Genomic DNA, 19,212 nt, shown 5'->3' with positions numbered 1-19,212 from the left:
CTATGTAGTTGAGGAGTTGGATGATGAGTTTTATGATGTTGGACTTGAGACAGGAGATCATGTAGATGAGGATGTGGATTTTGCAAATGATTTTGTAGAAGGTGAGGAGATTGTGTTGACCGTTGAGCTTGGCGGTGATGAGGATGGATAGTTGTGGCCCATCCAGAGGATGTGCAGGCTAGGGGGGGGAGGGGATGTCATGATGCTGCATGTCCATCGCTACGAACCTAAGGGCGAGCTTTTTCACTGGGAATTTAAACTCATTATTCTACATCATTAGGAATTTCTTTTCCATTGTGTGTGTCTTTTCATTTTCCATTTAGTTAGAACTAATAGTTTGAAATTTTGATTGCATGGTTCTATCCTAAATCTTTTGTATTCGCTGAGTAGTACTCAAGTGAAAATAGCCCCTCTTTATGTGTGTGTGTGTGGTAGTGCATATGAATGCTAGTTAGCGAGACTTGCAATGAATTTGTTGCATTTGCACATCACAATATTCAATCACTTGAAATGCACATGAAAAGTTGAAAGCTTGATTTGCACCATGCACAATCAAGAGCACTATTCACAAGGTAGTTGCTTTAATCAAAGGACTGTTTGGAATAACAAGGAGCTTAGGTAAAGTGAATGAACCCACCATTACGAGAATATCCTAGACTTCTAGGCAAGAGACTCCAAGAGCCAAACCACTTGGAGAAAAAGAGAAACAACACCATTAGGGACTCGACATTGCTTGCTGACATGATCAACCTGATTGACACTTTAGTGGATCAAGCAACAACTAACATGTCATACCCTAGTTCCAACCATGAAATTGATGAGCTTGATGTGGGGGATTTCCCAGTCGATATCCAGCAAATGATCAATCGATATGACTTGCAAACCAAGATGGAGCATCACAATAGGCTAGTTGAAGACATCATATAGCTGACCTTGAGGAAAAGAGGAGATTGGCAAGGAAGGCACTACAAGGCACAGCTTCTTATAATAAGAAACAATGGGCTCAAAGACTAAGGCAAGAAATAGAAATGTGAGAGGTCCATCGCATCTTAGTTTTTACTAGCCGAAATAGGACAGGACCTAATGCAGAGAGGGAGAGAGTGCTAAAAGATGACCTTATGCTAAGTGAGCTTCACACAAAGCGACTCTTAGATAACACGACTATAGAGCAGAGCGGAGTGGCCCTAGCAACTTCGTTACTAGCGGGACTAGGCATCACCTTGAATTTGAAGAGCTAAACAAAGATATCTGTAGTTGCTAAGCAACTCAACAAGTATCAACCCGACAACGACCCATATAGCTTCGTAGAGTAGTTTGAACAAGTATGTGAGACAAACATCCTGAAGAACCCTATTCAACATACACAAGCTTTTGGTCTTTGCCTTGGGGATAAAGGATGGATGGGGTACACTAGTCTAGACAATGTCGAATGCAACAACTTCAACAATCTCAAGAGTCTCTTCATCAAAAGATTCTTTGAGGTAGGGTACTTGGATAACCTTATTGTTCGACTAATGAACGTCAGTCAAAAAGACAAGGAGGCTTTTCAAGATCATGTCACACATGTGTGGAGTCTCTTTAAGAGAATCCTAGCCACCACAGAGATCGACCTAGCGAGCAAGCGATCTCTATCGTATTCATAAACAGAATTAGGAGTGAAGAGCTTTACAAGGTCTTAGTGAGCAACTCGCACCTGCAAAGGGACATGCTAGCTAGGGTCTTCAAAGAAGCCATATATGTAGATGACCTGCTCAAAGAGAGAGGCTTGAGGGCTACAAGCTGAGATAGTGCAGCCTCTAGAACCTCAGAGAGAGCTATGACCGTTAGCGAGAGATCTAGCCAGAGTAACCAAGAGAAAGGAAAGAGTATTGAATCGAGCCAGGAGTTGGCGGATGTAAACCTAAAGCTGGCCAAACTCCAAGAGATGATAAGAAGACCTACTCGACCTCATGTGCAATGCATCCATTACAGAGGAAACCACCGCCTGATCAAGTGCATGGATTCTAGATCCAAACCTTGTGCCAATTGCGGTAGGTTATGCATTGCCATTTATCGAGGAGATTACGATACGCATAGCCATATAGCTAGCCATACTACTTAGGAAATATACTACAATATTTTGGAAGGGGAGCTCCATTAGCTCTCCCAGTGCCTAATGATGCCAAGCCACTTGTCCCAAGGATGGACATTAACTCCACAGGCATACCTAGACCACCTAGACCCTTTGTGACCCACCCGCAAGAAACACCCCAAATACACTATGTAGAGGAGCCAAACGAGGATGACACATACGTAAACTCTTACGTCTCTTATGACAAAGAGGGAAACCCCATTTAGATGGATTTTAGACTAGTATCAATATGATGGCGTTAGGTTAGGGAAGGGGTAGAGGCCTAGGAGGACAAAGCTAGGAACCAATCGCATGTAGTGGACTTACATCCACCCAGGGCACATCTCATCTCATTGCCCTGAACAAGAGCAAGCCAATCAAGAAAATGCCAACTTGAGATGTCCTTAAGTGTGGAATCACTCATTTGTACACCAAATGTCTTAGGTGAAAACCATCCACTAGCTCGGCTATCGTGCCATCCATACCCTTAGGACTATTTGGAGTCGAAACACTTGATGGCGGAGCCACTTCCATCTCATTGAACATCATGACTTGAGCACAACCAAAGCAGATTGGCACTTCCTTGCCAAGACCTAGCAATCTAGATGCAGCCTTAATGGGAAAGAAGACTCGCCAATGGAAGAAAAAGAGGGTTGAAAACCAAAGTAACACTAAAAACGGACAATGAAACCACACTAACAAGAGGGAAGCAAGTCACAGATACAGAGGCTGAGACTTCACCATGTAAGACAACAGAGAAGGGAAGTGCCAAGATTGGAGAATATCACAATCCAAGGCACCAATTAGAAGTGGTTGACAAGGTTAAAGGAGTGGGTGAGAGAAGCACAAGAGCATCTAAAGGATGTTGAGCCCAGCCTAGAAGACGAGATTGATGAACTCTCTAGTGTGAGCATGCATGTCATCTCACTAATATGCATGGAATCAAGATATGCATCCGCACCTCATGCAGCACTAGGAAGACAAAGCCTAGATTCCATAGGTAGGAAAACTGCCCAAGATTAGTAGCAAAAGAGTGTAGGGAATGCTAAAAGGTAAGCAGCTAGTAGACTACTTACAACATTGATATCGGCCCCTTGTAACCTTGCCGATGGGGGATCATCTTAGGCAAAGTCCCTCATTATGGCAAGAGTTAAAGCAACGGGTAGAGGGATCTAATGGGTCAAGAGCAGTTGACTTGCATGAACATGATGCAACCACTCAAAACCTAGCCTAACACTAAACTTTGTGCATAAGTCCTTGCATGTAAATGCTTTCTGGGAGGGCACAAAGATGCACGCATTCCTACCAATGAGGTAGCATTCAGAGACGTCACAAGAAATGGATTGTAGACATAAGAGTGGGAGTCAGTGTGCTTAGCCATGCAATCTTACTGTAGGCTTGGAGTAACCCACCACCAATGGAGACAACAAGGTTTAATGTTACATTGGCTAATGGCATGAAAGTTAAACCATTCCAAGTATTGAAGGACTAGCCCTTGAAAATAGTAGATGTCGAGTTCTTAGTCCTACCAGCTCTCAATCTTAAGCCACTCCAAGGCCTCATGGACGAAACGAAATGGTGATGGACTAAAGTGCATGACCTAAACCCGATGTAGAATTAGGCATTAGTCATGGATGAGAATAAAGGCCTAGACAACGACGTGCAATAGGAAGAATTAAGAGGGCAGTTGTAAAGGATAGGGGAGGCAATAGAGAGACTTGCAACAGAAGACTGCACAAAAGCCCATGAAGAAGAAAAGCACTGTAAAGAAATGGAGAAAATGGAGAATAAGCTAGTGTCAGCATTGGAAGAGCTAGAAAGGCTGAGAGGTGAGATGAAGCGCTTGGAAGAGGAGAAAGAAAAAGGTACCCAAATGTGGAAAGAGCAAGACCCAGGAATGGTAGCTTTAGTCCAAAGAGAAAACCAAAGTCTAGAAGAAATGAAGCAAAGAGCTGAAGAATGGGTAGCTAAGAGCAAGGAAAAAGTGAAGGACTTGGCAAGCCATCTAGCCCATGCAGAAAGCAAGAGAGTGTTAGCAGAGGCCATGGAGACAAGAATGGTGGATCAACAATGTGCTTTCCTCAACATCATTCTAGATATCACACAACCAAAAGAGGTAGAGCCCATGGAAATTTCGAAGAAGAAGTTAGAGATTGCCCATGATAGAGCTATAAGGCATGATGTATGTGCCCAAATGTGAGAAGTAGAAACCAGTCTAAGCCAGCAAGAGCAAATAGAATACTTGCTAAGGGAAGAGTTAATAGCTCAAGAAATGGAATTGCTAGGAACACCATATTGGGAAAAATGGAAATTTCCCATAAGTTTGGGACATGTGGTCAAATCTTTGGATTTGTCATAACTTGAACACTATAACTCCAAATCGATCCCTCTATAGCTGAATAGATTCCATTTTTCAAGCGCTTTCCAATGATAGGTCAGATCATATGGTTTTGAGAAACTTATGGGCATGTTATTTGGGTGCCACCTTTTTAGTATTCAAAAAAAGGGAATTGGGAGATTCCCAAACTCACTAATATTGTGTTTAGGGTATAAGGAGGAACAAAGACCACTAGAGTCTGCGAGAGGAGAAGGGCAACAGGTGCCACCTACTACTGAAGGAGGGCCGGATTTCAAGGAGGGCCAACAAGAAGAAGAAAAAGTTCTACAACCAAGCCCTCCATGATCAGAAGCATAACATCAAGCTCCACAAGAAGATCCAACTCCAGAAAGGAAAGACAAAGTTAGAAGGAAGAGGGAGAAGATGTTGGAGCAGGCATGAAGAAGGCTAAGAGCACAACCCCTAGCAGTTCCAGAAGTCCCCATCCCACAAAGAGAAGAGTGCTTTCCTCTATAAATTGGAACATGGAACTTACAGTCTGGAAGCAATGGGAAAATAAATGCTAGCCCTTTGAGTTTACCTTCTCATTCCCACCTACAATGAGCCAAGTGATATTCCCTAGAGTGGTAGAACATGTGATAAACATGGGTAGAATACTTGGGGATCGATGGAATGAAGAAATATAAAATAATCCAACACTGTGAAGGACAAAAACAATCACACAAATGGCTAAGCTACAAAAATCTTGCCTATCTAATGTTTTTCTAGAGGTTTTCAGTTTATGCAAAAAAGCTTGAGATGTCTTAGTGACTTTGACCACATGTATAGGGGATGTTGTTCCACAAAGAATGATAATAGAGGGGCTATGTTCATACTAGTTTCAAAGCACATGGAGCAGTAGTTAGATATATGAAACAACACAAACTAAGTAGAGCTTATGGTTTTAAGGAAACTGTTAGGTGTGTTTGTGTGAATAAAATATACAAATATACATATTTATGAGAATAATGTAACTAACACCAACATAAATGCCTTAAAAGGTTATAAGCATCCATAGTATGTACATTTTACCATGTCAAATATTTTTGCTATGAGAAAGTTTGCATCCTTGTATCTCAGCGGATTCTTTACATGTAAACCCTCTATATCACATGCGTTCAAGGCCTATTTGAAACTACCCTTATTTGCGAATGTTTCCTAAGTGAAACATACCCCTTTTCTCTTCCAACATGTGAGTAACTCCTTAATGTAGCACCCTTCCATATGTACACATTTATTTAAACATATATAAAAATCCCTTTTATTGAATCCATGTGATACACTTACATATTTATGAGTGACTTCACCTTTCTCGCCCCCCCCCCCCCCCCCCCCCCCCCCCCCCCCCCCCCCCTTCTTTTGAGCAATAGAATATAAACAAGAGAAAAAAGGGGAAGAAGACCTATCTTTCCAGATCATAACTATAATGAAGAAAATAATTTGCTTTCAAAAAATAGAGATGTGCCAATCTTTATGGATACATTTTGCAAAAATATTTAGGGACATTCACACTTTCTAGTCATAAAAGGACCAGACACACTTGAGGATGCTTAATCTTTAGAAAGTAAAGAAGATTTATAAGATCATGGAAAATCTATAATCTTCTAGGGATGCTTAATCTTTAGAAGATAAATGTGAATTCCAAGAGAATGGAAAATCTATAATCTTCTAATTCACACTAAAGCACACTAATACAAGTCTCTCTTCAATAAAGTGATTTAAATTAATGAGACCTTTCAACACTAGAATACTTCTTACAATCTACTATCTGAGAAAGTAGAAATGAAGTTAAATTAACATATTATGTAGACCATTGAAGGTTTTCACCAAGATGTGAAATAGTGTGTTTCAAAACATCCATCTTAAAATGAGTATTTAATTTCTATGTGTAGCGTTATGGCTAAATAACAAATTTTGGCATTTAATAACAAACAAATATCCATCACATTCCTTTGTTTGGTTTTCTTTTTTTTCAGGGGGAGTGGGGGAGGGGAGACAAATATGTAAATGACCATCTAATGTTAATACATGGGTTTTGTAAATCCCTTTGTTACATAAGGATACTTTGGGGAAATACCTATGAAAACCTCTATACCACATGTGTTCAAGAGGCATTCACAACTCCTTTCTAATTACATGTTATGAGATGATAAAATTTACCATCTTTCTTAAGAACTTATGAAAGTTTTTCAAAGTTCAATAAACAACCCATTTTATAAATATAACATTGAAAATCATCCAACTTTTATCAAGCAAAATAAGTTTGTTGGTAAATTGATGTGATAAACTTATACTTTTGAAGGGGCACCCTATGAGAAGCGTGATTTTTTCCATAAAAAAGAGATAGATACCTGCTTAGAAAAAAAGTACTCTTTTATCCAACATGAACATTACATCTAAGGATTACTTAAAGTAGCTGGTCATATAAGATGATATTGATGGTTACATACAATCAACCCTATTAGCATGCACTAGAAGCATTAATACAACTCCCCACTACAATAGAAATACAAAAAGTAGAAAGTATAGTAACAATCATACTAGTGATTTACAAATCTTAGTACTAAATACCTTAATTCTTTGGTTTTCTTTTGAAGATAATACATTTAAAGCTTTAAAATAGCATATTGCTTTCCTATTTTTATTGTCTTACATGTGTCAAAGTGTGAGCTTTTCTTCAATCTTCTTCAAATCCCACATCATGCTTCCATGTTTATCTTGATTCTCAAATCGAAAGACCATTGAGATACGATCTGATAAAATGAACCCAATAACGTTGATAGTGTAGTTATTATAGCTTGACGGTAATTCTTTAGCATCCCCTCCAAAGCATATATACTTTGCAAGTTGACTCTTTGGAATAGGTAAGACTTCGTTCTCCCTTACATACTTTGCCACAAAGCTATAATCATGTGTCACAGAAGGTTCTATGTGGCCCATATAGAGACGACCTTGCTTCTCATCCCACCCAAATACAAAGCAAGAACCTAAAATTGAAAATTTAAAGAAAATATAAACTTGAGTAAAAATATAAAAATCAATTTTACCTTTTACATTTTCTCCTATGAGAGAAATAAATGCTTCTTTCCCTATTATTGAACATCACAAGTCCAATAGAGAAGACTATATACATCTAACTAGAAGTCAATTAGGGGCTAGGACTACCATCCCCTTATTCCCATTTCCACCTAGCTAGGTATATGATGTATCACCTATTAAAGATTCCACCCAAATACAAAGCAAGACCCTGTCAAGGAGGGGACTGGGAAGAGAGAAGACTGTAGAAGAGAGAGAAAGAGAGTGGCGAGGAGAGAGAAAGACTAGAAATGGGGAGAGAAAGACAAAAAGAGAGAGAAGACAATCATGAAAGCTGGAGAGAGGGAGAGAAGATGACCGAGACTTATTATTATGATTCTGATTTGCAAATGTCAAGTCCCTTACATCTTATATACCCGCTAGTGTAGCAAATATTTTCCTCCATTATTTTATTCCCATATTCCCCATCTCTTACATTCCATCCCCACCCATAGTTTTTTCCCTCAAAAGCAAAATAGGCACTTATTACAAAATAGGGCAGGGCAGGGCAAGGCAGTCCAGAGTACTACTCTGCTGCATGATTACATGGGGTTATTCAATAAATCATGGGGGGGGGGGGGGGGCGTATGTATGTATATTGGGTCATGAATACAATATGATGTATGGGGATGATTGGGGAATAAGAAAAATACAAATTTGACCCATATTCAGTGAGGAATTGAGTACTACAGATAGTGGTTAGCATGATGTCTACTACAGGGCCCTGCTGTAGTAAATCTACAATAACTTTTGATAGGTAACTCCAATCAGGGAATTTGTCACATAGAAACGGAGCTTACTTCGAGTACTTTCAGCCCATGTATGGCATTCAATGCTACCCATAATTCAGAATCAAATCTGGTTGAAAATAGAGAGTTGTCTTTTGCAAGCTGTCTGAACTGGGAAAGGCTACCCGTTGACTACATTTCAGTCAAGTTAGTATCCATAAGATGAGGAAACTCTTCCATGATTGAAGCTGGTTGCCAAGAGGCCTCTTCAAGGGGTAATCCTTGCCATTTGATCAAGTATTCCATGATTGATCTTGAGCGCAACTTCTTTTCCCTTTGACCTATGACTGCCTCTGGAATGTATTGAATGATACCCTCCTCATCTATAGGAGGGAGCTCTTCTAAGTAATCCACTAATGATCCAATGAAAGATTTGAGTTGACTCACATGAAAACATTATTAATCTTGGTGGAAGGGGGAAATTCCAAGTGATAAGCCAAGTCACCCACCCACTTGATAATCCGATAGGGTCGATAGAACCTGTGAGGTAGCTTATTATCGGAGCCTATCCTTAAGAGTGGCATACCTAGACTTACGTACCTTCAGCAAAACCAAATCCCCTTCTTGGAACTCAATGTCCTCTCTTTTCTCATCATCATAAAGCTTCATTTGATCTTGAGCTCTCTTTAAGTTCGCCCACTGGCATCAAACATAATGGTAAATTCCTTGGAGAAATCAGGGCAAACCAAGATTGGGGATGAAGTAAGCAAACCTTTTAGCTGGTTAAAGCTTCTATCTGCAATGGCATCCTAGAAAAATGCTTATTTCTTCAGCCTATCAGTGAGTGGAGCTACAATAGTGGTGTAGTGTTGAATAAATATGCGGTAAAATGAAGAGAGACCCAAGAATCCTCTCAAAGAGGTGGTATTTGTGGGTGTAGGCAAATCTCTGACACATTGCACTTTCTCTGGATCAGCTCTAATGCCTGCCTCACTGACAATGTGGCCGAAATACTCTACCTTAGTTTGCATAAAGGAACATTTTGACTCCTTGGCAAAGAGTCTATGATGTCTAAGTACATCAAATACATGCCTCATGTGCAATATGTGAGCTTCCAATGAACGGTTGTAGATGAGAGTGTCATAAAAAATTACCAACACAAATCTGAATAAAAATGACTGAAGTATTTTATTCATTAGGCTCTGAAGAGTGGCGGGTGCATTTTTCAAACCAAAGGGCATAACCAAGAAGTGATAAAGCCCACGATCAATCATGAATGTTGTCTTAATCTCATCCCCTTCAGGCATGCATATCTGATGATAGCCAGATCTCAAATCAATCTTTGTGAAATATTTAGCCCCTTTCAGCTCATCTAACAAGTCATACACCCTAGGAATAGGGTATATGTTCATTACTGTGATCTTATTCAAATCTCTATAATCTATGCACATTCTAAAATGATCCATCTTTCTTTTTGACCAGCAAGGCAGGTGATGCTTAGAGAGATGAGCTAGGTTGTATGAAACCCATGTCCAATAAATCCTTGACTTACTTGGCCACTTCTTCTCTTTCACATTTGGACAACCTGTAAGGAGGCTTATTCACTAGCTTTGAGTGTGGTTCCAAATCAATGGGATGGTCAACAGCTCTCTTGGGAGGTAGTGCTATAGGTAGCTAAAATAAATCAATGTACTCATCAAGAAGAGCCTTTAAAGCTGAATTATTTTGCATATTGATGGGCTGATCTGTATTTTCCTTATTTAACTACAATACAAAGATCTAAGAGCGTTTCTTGAACTCTTTCTTAAGTTGTTTGGCTGTAATGATATTTTGGAATCCCTGCAAGTGAACAAGCTGTCTAGCATTGAAAAACTGCATATACAGCAAAGAGAAATCCATAAAAATGGTGCCCAAAGTTTCCAACCCAACACAATGTCTATTGGCCCCATGTCAAGTGCAATTAAGTCTACATTCTTCCCACAACTTTCAGCAAGTTGAATATGTACAGCTAGGCATATTTGAGTACTAATTTCTTCACTCCCATTGGCAAACTGCACCCTTAGTGGTTGCTGTAAATCGATGGCAAAACATTTCAGCCTATCCATGACTACTCTATTTATGAAACTGTGTGCTACCACTATCTACCAAGATAAGCACATCTTTCCCATGAATCTTACTTTGAAGACGAAGGGTATTAGGACTCTTTGATCCTATCCAAGCATCTAGGGAGATAGTACAAATAGTGGCAGCAGCATGTGAGTCATTCTTGTCACCCATATCTACACGTACGTGACCACCGGGATCAAAAGGAAAGGTATCTACAGGGTCAAAGAACTCTTCTTGCCCAGTTTCTTCATCAACCTCATCATTTTCAGTAATGATTACAAAGGCACTTGCATCCTCATGGTCATCCTTCGAGTCTTCAAAGACCAACATACTTTGGACACTTGCCTTTGCATTTCTATAAGCACATTTGGAAGCATGTTCAGCTTTGTACTTTTCCCCACACTTGAAACAAAGTCCTTTTTCTTTCCTTTCTTTGTACAAATCCATGGGAATGGATTGTTGACCTCCAAAGGCTGAGGTATTCTTGTTCTTGCTATCCCCTTGTTTTTTTTCAGCCCTTCCATTGTTTGTTGCCCTGAAATTATTGGTTTTCCTTGAGGCATTGAAGGTTGGGTACGTGGGAACTCTAGGGGTGCTAAATGGCATATTTGCACCACCATAACTGGCCTTGCCTTACAGCATCTCTTTGCTGTCCAAAATTGGACTGTGTAAGCCCTCTAGGCTGCCCAAAACATGGCTGAGACAAGCCTCTTTGTTGTCCATACTGTGGCTAAACTAAAGTATCCTTACGATACTTATGGGAGTATCTTTCAGCCAATTCAATAGCCTTGAACAAATCAGAGGGTGACTGTGCTGAAACATAAGCTATAATTGAGGATCCAAGCCATATATATACTTATGCAGCTTTGCATCATCACTTATGGACTCAACATACATCGTGAGATGAAGAAATTGATTTGTGTAGTCCCAAACTGTCAAGCCACGCTGCTCTAAGCTATATGATTATCATGCAAGCTTCTCTTTCTCTATGGGGGACACAAAAACTTGAACCATAAGTGCTTTAAATGCTTCCCAAGTATGAATTTTCTGATTTTTCCTCTTAATATACCGCCACCACGTATGAGCAAATCCTTCCAAGTGGATCGTGGCAAAGTGGATCTTTTGGCCATCATTTCTTGGCAAAATATCAAAGTAGTCTTCAAGCTTTGAAAGCCATTCTTCCAATTCATCTACGGAAGAGGATTGGCCATTAAATTTGGAGAAGATAATATTATCTCTCAACTCTCGTTCATGAGGAGTGGCATGCCCAAACTGTCCCAACTGAAATTGATAATTTTGAGTGCCAAAAGCAATACTATTATGAGAGTGATTCTTGCCAAAAGACTATTGATGAAACCTTGTTGGAGGCATGGGGGCTAATGGAAGTTGAGAATTTCCCCATGATGCATTTCCTAATGGGTCCTCTTGCCTATGAGAAGGCTTGCCAAGCCCAAAGCTACTATTGGGAATGCCCAGTCTTCCTAAAATGCCTTGAGAATTTGCATGATGGTGGGAAGGTGGTTCTTTCAGCATGTACATGTGATTGATCTTCATGCTCTTTTCCCTTCGGTTGAATATCCAACCACTTAGAGAAATTGGCATTAAGTGTGTCCATGGTGGCTCTCATTGGAAGCATTTCCATCATCATCTCAGCATGATTTTCTGTGTTTGCTACTATGCCTGCAAGTACAACCTCTTGTCTTTCCAAAATAGCCTCATGTCTTTGATTATGCCTTGTCTCATGCTTGCATAGAGTGTCATTAAGAGCATTGAGGCTTCCAATGTCATGAGGATATTCCTCGTAATCCGTTTTAGGGCTTTTCTCAGTCCTTGGTTCTCATGAATCCTTGATTTGTTACTGAACATCTTAATTGTCCTTGGTTTTCCCCTATTTCCTGCCGTGGTTAGGTGCAGTCCCGTTAGACCACCTGTCACTATTCTGCCGGCAACTTGAGCTAGGAAGCTCCCATTGACCTACTTTTTTGTTCAAGTCCAAGCCAACGATGCCCTCTTCGAATTGAGCATAAGTACACACTCCCAAGTTTTATACAGAAAATTCTGTAATAGGAAAAGTACTATTGTAGTGTGTAGTCTAGCACCCTATCTACACGTGTAGGAGGCCTGTTTTGACCTATAAGTATCTTGTAGGGTCCAACTAGAGCTCCAAGACTGATCAAGGCCCTTAGTAGGACCTATGGGCATATTGTAAGACCTGCACCTCCATTCCTTGGAGTAGGTGCACTTCTGTAAATGCAAGCAAATCACTTACAACACCCCCTGCAAGAGTCAAGAAAGGGATTGCAAGGAATCAACTTGTCAATGCATGATTGAAAGGTCATCCCACATGGCATAATACATTGCCCAACCATCTGAATTCATTTTTTGCAACCTTATTCCAGAACTAAGCTTGTCATAAACATCTCTTAGCATAATTTCCATTTCGGTCAATAATACATCCACACATCAGTGCCAATTCAATCTCTCAGTTCTTCAAGAGAGTACCTGCACCTACAAGCAACTTCGGGCTCCCAATCACCAAGAGGTGGCCAAAGTTCCCCCCGGGCCGTTGTGCACCCCTTCATGGTCTTTGATGGCAGGGGGGGGGGGGTCACCCCTCTTTTGTCTTGCCACCTCGCCTAGCATTGGGCTTTTCCTCACCTGAAATATACATGGCAAAATTTTTATTATTAAGCAACCAGCATGATATGCATTTACAAATTGAGGATTGGGCCTTTTATGATATGCATGATCAATGAGGAAAATGGGATGGGGAAAGGGGTTACCTTTGCAAATCAGTGACTCACTGATTGCATCACTTACCCTTTCTTACAAAATTTGGCTTAATGATCAAGAATCAAGACTGAGAACAGTTATGGGTTAGGATTTAAATTCTCAGCCATAGAAAAGAAATTTGAAGTGTGCTCAGTCATGCATGCATTTCAAGAAGTGCATAATGGAAGAAGGCAATCAATAGGTGATCGATAGCTTCAGCCTAAACAAGAATTCATGTAATTATTAAATCTCTCCAAGCAAGAGGTTCGGCTCAGCAAGTGGTTGGAGAAGAGAGCCCAAGACCCATGAGACATACCTTGCTTAAGCTTGGGACGATGGCTGCATCTTCAACTTCGCCACCGAGAATACTTGATGGCAATAGCACCTGTAGGAGAGTATGCACCAGCTACAATAGGACTGTAGCTATTGCCAGGAGCTTGAGGATACCCAGCATTTCGTACATAACTATGCTGATAGGGTGTATGCACATAGCCATAGCTTGAAGGTACATATTTGATTCCAAAAATGTTGGTTGTAAATGGAGTTAAAGGGACACCAGCATGCTGTGCAAGATATGGATGAATTGGAATAGGCTAAAGATATAGAGAAGATTTTCTTGGAGATCAAAGACCATATAGTTGGACTTATGACAGATCCTTTTGGTAACTACCCTGTGCAAAAGCTTCTGGAGGTGTGTAATGAATCCCATTGTATGAGCATTTTGGAGGATGTGACCAATGATGATGATCTCATCTCCATTTCCTTGAATATGCATGGAACAAGAGCAGTTCAAAAGATGATAGAAACATTGCACACTCCCAAACAGATATCTGTGGTTATTTCAGGACCAACAGGCGAGTGTCACAAGGGCAACTGATGCCAAATCCTTGCTGCAAAGACTTGCAAAGGTGAACAAGCAAGCTGAAATTTGGTCCAACAAGAACAATGGGGAAGAGAAGGGTGTAGTGTTTGACAGTGGAGCTAAGCCCAAAGGCAACAATGCAGACAAAGATGACAAGAAGAAAGAGAAGGCCTCTTTTCAAAAGTAACTCCGACAGGATCTCTAGCTAGTTCTTTAGCCTAGCTTCCCTATGCTTCTTTCTCGGATGGCAGAGGAGCCAAAGGGCAGATCCTCGCCTCATCTTCTTCTCTCCGACATTGCACTCCCTCTGTTGTGCTCTCCTCTACTTTGATTTATTCTTCACAAACTTCTTCTTCTTGGGACCTTCACACCCTCAACTAGTGCATACGACAGGCCATAGTCGATGATTTGCTAGCTATGTAGACATGCAACCTACTGTGCCTCCCAGAGAATTATCAGATGAAGTACTACTTCTACCACATATTGTCATGGCCACATCTCTTTTACATGGCAGAGGATTACAAGAAGATAGTTGGATATATCCTCGCCAAGATGGAGGAAGAATCCTCAGAATGCCATGGCCATATCACTTCACTGGCCATGCTATGGACTCACCACAAGCTTGGCTTAGCGACCAAGCTGATGAATGCCGCACAACGAGCTATGCAGGAAATGTTTGGGGCCAAGTATGTCTCGCTCCATGTGCAGAAGAGCAATTGAGCCGCCTTCCACCGTTATGCAGAAACCTTAGGGTACAAGATCCATGATGTGGAGACCAAACAAATTGCCATTTTTATCCCCTTGCCTCCAGTCTATCCAAGCCTCTTGCTATGGCTTGTGTGGTCTTTAAGAAAGCTGCCATCCCCCTATGGTACTCCATCATTGCTCCTTACAGCTCCTGTTGTCCATGCTGTACCTGACTGACTAGTTTGTTTTTGAAAAATGGAACTAGATGTGAGAAAAGAGAAAGAAGAAGGGACCAAATACCTAGGCTCTGATACCAATTGTCAAGGAGGGGAATGGGGAGAGAGAAAGAGAAGAGGGAAGACTAGAGAAGAGAGAGAAAGAGAGTGACGAGGAGATAGAAAGATTAGAAATGGGGAGAGAAAGATAGAAAGAGAGAGAAGACAACCATGAAAGCTGGAGAGGGGGAGAGAAGATGAAGGAGACTTATTATTATATTTCTAATTTGCAAATGTCAAGTCCCTTACATCTTATATACCCGCTAGTGTAGCAGATATTTTCCTCCATTATTTTATTCCCGTATTCCCCCCGTATTCCCCATCTCTTACAGACCCTAAAATTGAAATCTAAAAGAAAATATAAACTTGAGTAAAATTATTATAATCAATTTTATCTTTTACATTTTTTCCTATGAGAGAAATAAATGCTTCTTTCCCTATTATTTAACACCACAAGCCTAGTAGAGATCACTCTATACACCTAACTAGAAGTCAATCGGGGGCTAGGACTACCATCCCCTTATTCCCATTTCCACCTAGCTAGGTATATGATGTATCACCTATTAAAGATCCCACCCAAATACAAAGAAAGAACCTAAAATGGAAATTTAAAAGGAAATATAAACTCGAGTAAAAATATAATAATCAATTTTACCTTTTACATTTTCTCTTATGAGAGAAATAAATGCTTCTTTCCCTATTATTTAACATCACAAGCCTAGTAGAGAACACTCTATACACCCAACTAGAAGTCAATTGGGGGCTAGGACTACCATTCCTTTATTCCTATTTCCATCTAGCTAGGTATATGATGTATCACCTATTAAAGATCATGAGGTGCTATTGTTATAATCCACAAACTTGGATTTCATAGTGGAAATCCATTTAGAACTTATTGTCTATTGCACCTCTAACATAAACTAGTAAAGTTGGCATTGAAACATCCTTGTAATAGTCTCATATGATTATATATGCAAACATAGTTTAGAGACACCCTCTACACCCTGATGGTATGTGCGAGTATATATAGAAATCTTCTACACCTCAAATGACTCTTGAATGATTGAGCCCTATACCATAATCTCTTCTTTTTAATGTCACCCTGATGGTATGTGCAAGTATATATAGACATCTTCTACACCACAAATGACTCTTGAATGATTGAACCCTATAACGTAATCTCTTCTTTTTATTGTCACTTTCATTCCAATCTCATATATCTAAATAAAAAAAGTGCATGCAAAGGGCCTCCATCTCAACTAACTAGTCGGGGTTCTTCTTTAGGCTTAGATTTTCGTTGTTTTTTATTAGGAACAATTTGGTATCACTTGGTTTGCCAAGCCATATGTATAGGTGTGGCATAATATACATTGTGATGGGTGAACCATAGAGTGTAATTTCCTTGTGATTCATTCATTTGTGTGCACTCCTTGAAGTTTGCAATTGATGAAGTGTATACTAGATTCCCGAGGGATACACCTTATACAAATACAAAATTACAATATGAGCTCAAAATAAAGGGTATTCTACGTAGTAAATTTTACAAGGTTATATTTACAATAGGAATCTTTAATTACAACTTTTTAAGAAACATAAGTTTAGTAAAGTAAAAGGGATAATTTTATGGCCTTATAGCATGAAAAGAATGGGTATTTCCTAATACTTGTTGAACGCACATTATATATATAATTTCTTATAGATGCACCCCTTGAGGTATATAGTCCTACCAAAATATTATGAGGATGACTAGAACTTGGCAAGGACAAGGATTGTTGCCTCACAACTTACAAGGAATTAACTTGATGAAAAACAATAATACTAACTTGATTCTTTATTTACAAGATAAGGAATTATAACAATATACTTCTTGCCACAAGATTGATACAATGTTGTTTACAACAAGTCCAGATCCTCGATATAAGAGAAGATTTTACAACAAGATCAAAGACGAGACAAGGCAATAACTAGAGATACATGGTTCGAACTAGAATTGGTGAGGACTTATCTCGCAATAGGCTCACAATGAGCCTTGGCAAGACTCAAGAGCTTGTAGCCTAAGACCCCTATTTATACTAGAGTCGAGGATGCTACAGAGAAGCTTCTAGATGATCACATCATTGATGATATAAACATCAGTGATATAGGTATGACATAAGCAATACTAATACAAACGTTGATGTCAGTGTGTTGTTTTAAAACCTTTCAAATAATCTTCTAGAACCTTCTCAAATATTCTAGAAGTTTTTAGAAGATAGTACTAGGTTTCTTGGTGTCCATGATAGGTTGGGTATGATGTAGCTTTCATAGCACTACTAGATATTCTCATTCAAGTTACTAGAGTGCATGGACTAAATCCAACCTTAATCCATACCATTAAATAATGGTTAGCAAAAGTAAATACGAAAAGGGCACACCCAGGGACTTAAACTAGAAGATGTGTTGCTCTTGGAGCAAAAGATTTAGATGAAGGATATTTCTCTGGTTGCACAAGTTCTAGTCCATGCTTGGGAACAATTACTGGGTCAACAAGCTATATGGATAGGAAGAGAGATGATTGTCCGATAGCTGCAAGAGTAATGGAAGGTAACATCATTAAGTACTTGAAAATGCAAGTTGGCAAACCCTTTAGAAGTGGTTCTCCGAAACCAATTTGAGAAAGAACTTGGAAGAGAAGAGTTAGAGAGCTGATCAAAGGGCCACCCCTTTATAGAGACTCATTCTCATACTCAATCTCATGTTATGGAAAGCCAGAATGAGCAAACCCCCAATGAAAAATAGCTTGGAAAAATTCATGAGACTCATTGCTTTGTGTTCTCTTGAAGGAGAATGCTTATCACCTCTTCTGGGAGTCTAGAGAAGTCAAGGCAATCAAGAGGGTCACGCCCAGAATTCGGATTATAAAATCCAATTTTGAAGATCATATCAATTAGAATATGGATTATAACAGCCAACTTTTAAGATAATATCAACTCAATCAAGATACGGCGCTTTTCTTGGAGACCAAGGATTCATGGATGATGAGGCATTCGAAAGGATGTGGGGCATCTTCAAGGCTGTTTGGATGGACTGGAGTTATAGAAAATGAGAAACGACAAGTCTTATTTATAGCAACGGGGGTCAGCTATTGCAAAGATAAAGATAGCCCCAAGCGCAAACACAGATAATACTAGTTGCATCGACCTATGGGTGCCTCCTATGGAGAAGCTGATCACGACGTTGAATACGATGAAGGGCAACAAACGTGAAGGGGAATTTCTTTAATGGTGGGGTGGAAAGCGGGACTGAAGGAGAAGAAACTGGAATTCCGAAGCGTACCTGTTAATTTCTGAGTGCAGATGAAAGGCGGTTGGTGGGGCCGATCATCGCCAAGCTCCACGATAGCCAAGCTTTCTGAGGGGATCTGCTGTTTGTTGGCGATGACGCGATCCACAGAGACTAGCGGCACAAACCATACCCTGATGGGCACGACGTGATCGCGTCCAGAATCAGAGCTTGCCGTAGCTGCAGGTACTGCGGGTTGGAAGCTCACTATATGGTTATTGTCTCCGTGGCCCGGATCGTTATAGAGGGCCGCCCAGTAATCCCTCACCTCAGCTGCACCACAGTCATCCGCGACGATGCGGAAGGACTTCTCCTTGAGATAGTAGGCCAGAGCATACGCTTTGTCGCCTTTGCTATATTTCTCGTCTGCATCGCTTACCAACTCCTTTATCGCCTGCAAGGCTTCCGTAGCGCTGCTGATTTTGGTTATAAGTGCCATGGAAGACTAGAGAACAGGAAGGTGTATTAATGTATCTACTCTTATCTGTTGTGGATTTATACAATGGCTGCAGTAGCGCTGCCGATTTGCACGGAGAAGAGGAGCAATGGATTTGTGCATCTACTGCATCTCTTGTATACTCTGACAGGGTGATGTGATACGTGGCAGCAAACGCCTTGTCCGGCCTCCTCTGCCGGCTTCCTGAATCCTCTCCTCTGTGTGTTCTACACAATGTAAGAATAAGTGGGAAAACTTGAAGAAAGCATTAAATATGAAGGAGTGTCAAAAGGAAGGAATCTCGAGGGCCGAAGTTCGAACTATCGCGCTCGGAGTACTTTAGTTGAATGTCTGACTTGCTGGGCGGAACACCTACAATCAATGGTTTGTAGGAAGGCGTCTAGGTGAGGACTTCATGGCCGCTAACATATTATCCCTAGCCAAGGATGAGGACATGGCTATG

General features: G+C 40.3%; 1 protein-coding gene across 1 annotated transcript; it reads right to left on the bottom strand.

Moving 5' to 3' along the window:
- Window positions 1-6,878: 6,878 nt before the first annotated feature.
- On the bottom strand, window positions 6,879-18,984 carry LOC148010178 (uncharacterized). Its single transcript, XM_087673027.1, has 2 exons — window positions 18,308-18,984; window positions 6,879-7,474 (listed from the first exon to the last, which is right to left on the bottom strand). Exons 1-2 carry the CDS (start codon window positions 18,750-18,752, stop codon window positions 7,146-7,148), a joined length of 774 nt encoding a protein of 257 aa, XP_087529153.1. The 5' UTR covers window positions 18,753-18,984; the 3' UTR covers window positions 6,879-7,145.
- Window positions 18,985-19,212: the final 228 nt, after the last annotated feature.

The sequence above is a fragment of the Lygodium microphyllum genome, chromosome 30 (assembly GCF_053477565.2).
Source record: "Lygodium microphyllum isolate KBCC chromosome 30, Lygodium_microphyllum_v1.1.10, whole genome shotgun sequence".
NCBI lineage: Eukaryota > Viridiplantae > Streptophyta > Polypodiopsida > Schizaeales > Lygodiaceae > Lygodium > Lygodium microphyllum.
Note: the sequence above shows the minus strand (reverse complement) of the source record. Positions and strands in the feature narration are given on the sequence as shown.